Below are 5,000 nucleotides of genomic sequence, written 5' to 3' on the forward strand. Positions count from 1 at the left end.
GAAAACCATTTTAGTCACTTCTGACACATTTGGAAACATAGAGCCATAGACCAGCTCTCCTGTACTATTATACCAAATAGCAACAAGCAACAGAAGAAGAAGATTTCGATCCCCTTTTTTACCCTTTCCCATAACGGTTTTAAGAAACATTAACTCCGGCCCAGTGTGGGACTTCTTCCGGGCGTCTATTCTCATCCTAAGATATAACTTGCGGGTGGTTCTTAATTATTAACTTTAGTCATCTTTGCAATGTCGACAATTTGTCAGGTTTTATTAGGTGAAAACAGGTGAATTTTGAAAATGCTTAAATGTATTCCTGATAACGGAGCACCATGGTTAATAAAATTGGGTTATTTATGGAGAGGAGATGCTTTCACATGCAGTTGATTTTTTACCTGGTATAAGTCGGAGACTTCATCAAGTGTCAGTATAGTACTTTGGGTCTCCAGATCCTCCAGTGGCCGCTGGAAGTCCGACAAATATCTTCGGGCCCGATCCATATTCCGCTTGTGTATCAACTGCGAATTGGAGCCATGTATCCAAATTGAACGATGTCGGGTCGCCAGGGTAACAATAGTTGTTATAAAACTGCACGTACAGGTGATCAAACTTGTCGCCTTGTTCTTCTAACGCTGTACCGGACCCGGGTCCCAAAGACAGATCTGCACTGTAATTTTCAGGGAGTTATAATAACTCCTCTAGTGGGGCTAATTTAACTCCTTACAGTGGAGTTATTTTTCGTGGAGTTACTTTAACTCCAAAAAGGAGTTTAAAGAACTCTTTTTCAGGAGTAAAAGTGACCCCAGATATTGAGGAGTTAAAATAACCCCAAAAACGGAGTTATCCTGTACCTAAAATTTTTACTCCACTTTCAGAGTTAAATTAACTCCAAAAAGAGTAAAAACAACCCATGTAAGGAGTACAAATAACCCCATTTCGGAGTAATTTTAACTCCAGAGTGGGAGTAAAAATAACTCTTTTTCAGGAGTAAAAATGACCCCAAATTCAGAGTTAAATTAGGAGTTAAAATAACCCCAAAAAAGGGGTTATCCTGTACCTAAAATTTTTACTCCATTTTTGGAGTTATAATAACTCCCTAAAAATTACGGTGTGGATACGGACATTGAGGGGCACCTGTCATCAGGTAGGGCTTAGTACCTGTTGCCTCCAGTTCTCGGAGTTTTTTAACCAGCTGGGCGTAACCGCCTGACAAGTGGTCCTCTATGTCCAAGTCAATCCCGTCAAGAATAGCGCTTTCGGTTTAAGGAGACATACGAAATACACAATTATATAGAGAGAGCGGTGGCTTGAACAGTGCAGGAGCGTAACAATTTCTAATAGTAGTTTTAATAATAGAAAATAATGTGATGGTGAATTTTTAAGCCCAGTGAATACATGAGAAAAATGTTGATTAAGTTAGTGACACAGGTGGCTCGAAAGTACTCCTATTAGGAGTGGAACATATGAGCTTCTGGCGTGGTTGTTGAAACATTGAATAGCGCTATTCACCGGATAAAAATCTATCCAGAGGATAACGCAATTGGTTTTCCTAATACTTATCCGCTGGATAGTGATTTATCCAATGTTTGAACAACCAGGGCCTAGGTACTACTGCAGTTGCTCTAGCACTGAGCTACGTGAGACTCGAGGGCAATAAAACCAGGCCACATGGAAACAGTCGTGAACCTAGATTAGTAACCTTAGTTCCCACCAGTCTCCAGTAGCTTAGAGGTAAAGCATATAACTAGAAGCCATAGGGTCGACTCCTGTTAGATGTACTGTTAGATGTACTCGGATTTTTTTCTTCCAAGACGTTTGTGTCAATCTCTAACATCTTTCTCATGTTTTCACCAGGGTTAAAATTCTCCATCACATTTCTGTCATTGCGTTTAGGGTCATATCAACATTCCGGTCCATTCCGCATGCAGGACGTTTATCACATGAACCTCGTTTCATTTGTGGCCTAAGCTCCCACGAGTTTCCTGTAGCTTTGTGATAGAGCATCTGGACTCACCAGAAGGTCGTAAGTTCGACTCCTGTTGAAAGTACTCGGATTTTCTCTTCCGAGCCGCCTGTGTCACCGACTTAGAAAAGAATCTTTCTCAATAAATATATTATTCCTGGCAAAAATAATCATCATCGTCATCAGCATTATTATCTTTATTATTATTAATTGTTATAATATCCACTTTATTACAGTATTTCTATAAAGTGTCTTTTTACCTGTAATACTACTAGACTGATCAAGGAATAAAGGTTTTAAAAAGGCCAATATAATGCATTTTTTGGCCTATTTTCTGTTTACAGCGCTCAGAGCAAAAATAAGAGTTATAAGATTTTTCAGTAAAGACATAGTACTAAATTTGGCTTGGAATTCTTTGAAGTACTGCGTGGCTATACATCGCTTTCACTCACGTGGTCAGCAGTTATACCACTTATCCCTCCCCCAAGCAAACATTAACACTTCTAATTACCTCTCCCTTAGGTTAAAGTGTTGACTTAGGGGAGGGGTAGGTGGGCAGTTTGCCAGAAACCTAAATTAGTCCGTTTTTTGGTACACCAACATGGGCACCGTTTTATTGTTTCATCCACCAATATGGCCAACGTGAAGTCATGTGAAAATGCTTGATTTATTAAGGACTTTGGAAAACAGTTTTAGTCATAATTAAGGAGAGTTATTATTACCTTCCAAATGGTCTAATATCCTCTTGTCCTGTTCCCTCAAGAAACAAATCCCACAAATTTTGGGCCAGGATATCTGCCTTCTGGTCGTCAAGAACATTGTAACCAGTTGCTCCTCCAAGCGAGATTAAGACTTTGGTGCCGACACTCTGGCAGGCTATGATACCACTTTCGATTTCTGGGCATCTGTAAAGCTTGGGATACTCAGGTGAGACGGGATCATAGCAATGATTTGCGAAGTTAACTTCTGGCATCTCATCTGTTTAGAGAGAAGTTCTATGCATGTATGATCTGAAAGGTTTAGGGTTAGGATTCAAAGGTTTTTTGAGAAACGTAAACCTTCTATGTCTATATTCTAAACAGTTACTGGATGAGGTTTTTGTGACACCCGGAATAATGAAGGTCGAGGTAAGTGTTATCAGCCGAGCAGAAGGCCAAGGCTGATGACTTTTACCGAGACCTTGATTCTGTTTCATTATACATTGTTTTGAAGAAAATAACGAGAAACACACTGTCGCAAGGAACCTGAATTGACATAATCAGTTATTGGTAATCATGCATTTCGCGAGTAACCTTCAGATTAGTCAGATATCTGTTAGTAGATAACTGACTAATCTGTAGGCTGCGCTGATTTCCAAAATTAACATAATTGACTTACTTATAATTGAATTGACATAATCAGTTATTGGTAATCATGCATTTCGCGAGTAACCTTCAGATTAGTCAGATATCTGTTAGTAGATAACTGACTAATCTGTAGGCTGCGCTGATTTCCAAAATTAGCAGTAGGCTCTTAGCCAATGAGAAGGTAGATAATGAGTACAATGTATCATAATAAACGATATTTGGAACTAAATATGGACCAGGAAATTTCCTGTTCTGTTCTGTTCTGTTCTGTATATAATTATAGTATTTTTAGGGAAAAGAAGGGTAAACAATGTTTCGTGCATTTAAAAACTGACACCATAAAGTCAGTCGAATTACGTCGTTGAGTCAATCTTAACTTTCTAGATAATGAAAGTAATGATGACCACATTGCTCTATGTAAATTTTGTTGCCCTTTTTAGAAAAGTTTGAGAGTTATAGACAAGCTCCTCTCAAGAACCCTTCCCTCCTCTCCAAGGAAGCCCAAACAAGCTTACTTGGAATAGAGTAGGCTGTTCACAGTCCTCTTACTATTTTTCCGTAAGATTGTCGAGATCCAGCGTTTTGCGTTACGGGCTGCCATCTTGCATGAGTGCCAAAACCATTTTTTTTCTTGCCCCCTTCTCCCTAGAGCTATAATTCCCGACGCCCGCCCCCTCGGTACATTTGAAAATCAAGATGGCCGTCATTAACGGTAAGAGGCGTTATATCTCAACGATCTCACGAAAAATAGGGGACTGTGAACAGTCTAGGAATAGAGCTAGCTGTGCCTGCACTTTTGGTTTTACTTTGTTCCCCGCTAAGATGCTAAAGATCAAGGCATAATATATTTTCTATATGGACTAGATGATGATTTTTATACCGTTTATCTGTCAATATCTTCCCTCCAGTGTAATGGTACAATGCATATAGTGATTAGTTACATGACACAACTTCTATGGCCTTACCTTTATTCACAGTGCTAAAGAATGTCACCACAAAAGCGATGACTATAACATCGTATTGTCTTTCTTGGCAGATCTGGTCAAGTTCATCCTCGGGATTATCGGGAAAGGCTACCCCTGCGCTGTTCTGACCCCAGTAAGAAACAAGAAGATTCTTTCCAACTATTGAAAAAACGAATAAATAAGTGAAAAAATAAATGAAAACTGAAAAGACATCATGACATTAAAAATCATACTATGCTCTTAAAACAAATCTCGTAAGTCCATCGTTTATTATTAATATATTGGCTTCCTCGTTCATTTCATTAAAACTTTTGTATGTGTGTTAAAATTTATTTCGCTTTACGTGCGGTAATCCAGATTCCGGAATAAATAGAATCCGAAGTTCAGCTCAAGGAATCCCGAATCCCGCCAACGATTGGAATCCGAAAGGCAAGTTACACTAGTAAGGAATTTGGTATCCAGCAGCTACAACTGGGATCGTTCAACAAAAAATAATGAACAAAAGTGCTGTCACGGGGTTTGAGTTTCTCTCCAAACGTTTCGGGACCGTTTCTCGAAAGTTCCGGTAACTTTTTGGGCCCGAAATCAAATATTCAAATCGAAATATAAAGAATAAAAGCGCGGGTCCTGGCTAGCAGACTACTCCATTTTGTTTCACTAACTGATAGTTTTATCATGCTAGATGCAAAAATTTCGAAACCTCTACCTTTAATGTAAACGGAGAAA

At 39.0% G+C, this 5,000-nt stretch overlaps 1 protein-coding gene across 1 annotated transcript in view; it reads right to left on the bottom strand.

Annotated features, from left to right (window-relative positions):
• The window catches only part of LOC140937338 (uncharacterized), a 10,049-nt gene that overhangs the window by 518 nt on the left and 4,531 nt on the right, over window positions 1-5,000 (bottom strand). The window contains exons 3-6 of the mRNA XM_073386893.1: window positions 4,275-4,433; window positions 2,686-2,941; window positions 1,112-1,253; window positions 396-663 (exon numbers count right to left, since the gene is read on the bottom strand). Coding sequence (XP_073242994.1) covers window positions 418-663; window positions 1,112-1,253; window positions 2,686-2,941; window positions 4,275-4,433 — 803 coding nt within the window. The 3' untranslated portion in view covers window positions 396-417. The remainder of the gene's footprint in view (window positions 1-395; window positions 664-1,111; window positions 1,254-2,685; window positions 2,942-4,274; window positions 4,434-5,000) is intronic.

The sequence above is a fragment of the Porites lutea genome, chromosome 1 (genome assembly GCF_958299795.1).
Source record: "Porites lutea chromosome 1, jaPorLute2.1, whole genome shotgun sequence".
NCBI lineage: Eukaryota > Metazoa > Cnidaria > Anthozoa > Scleractinia > Poritidae > Porites > Porites lutea.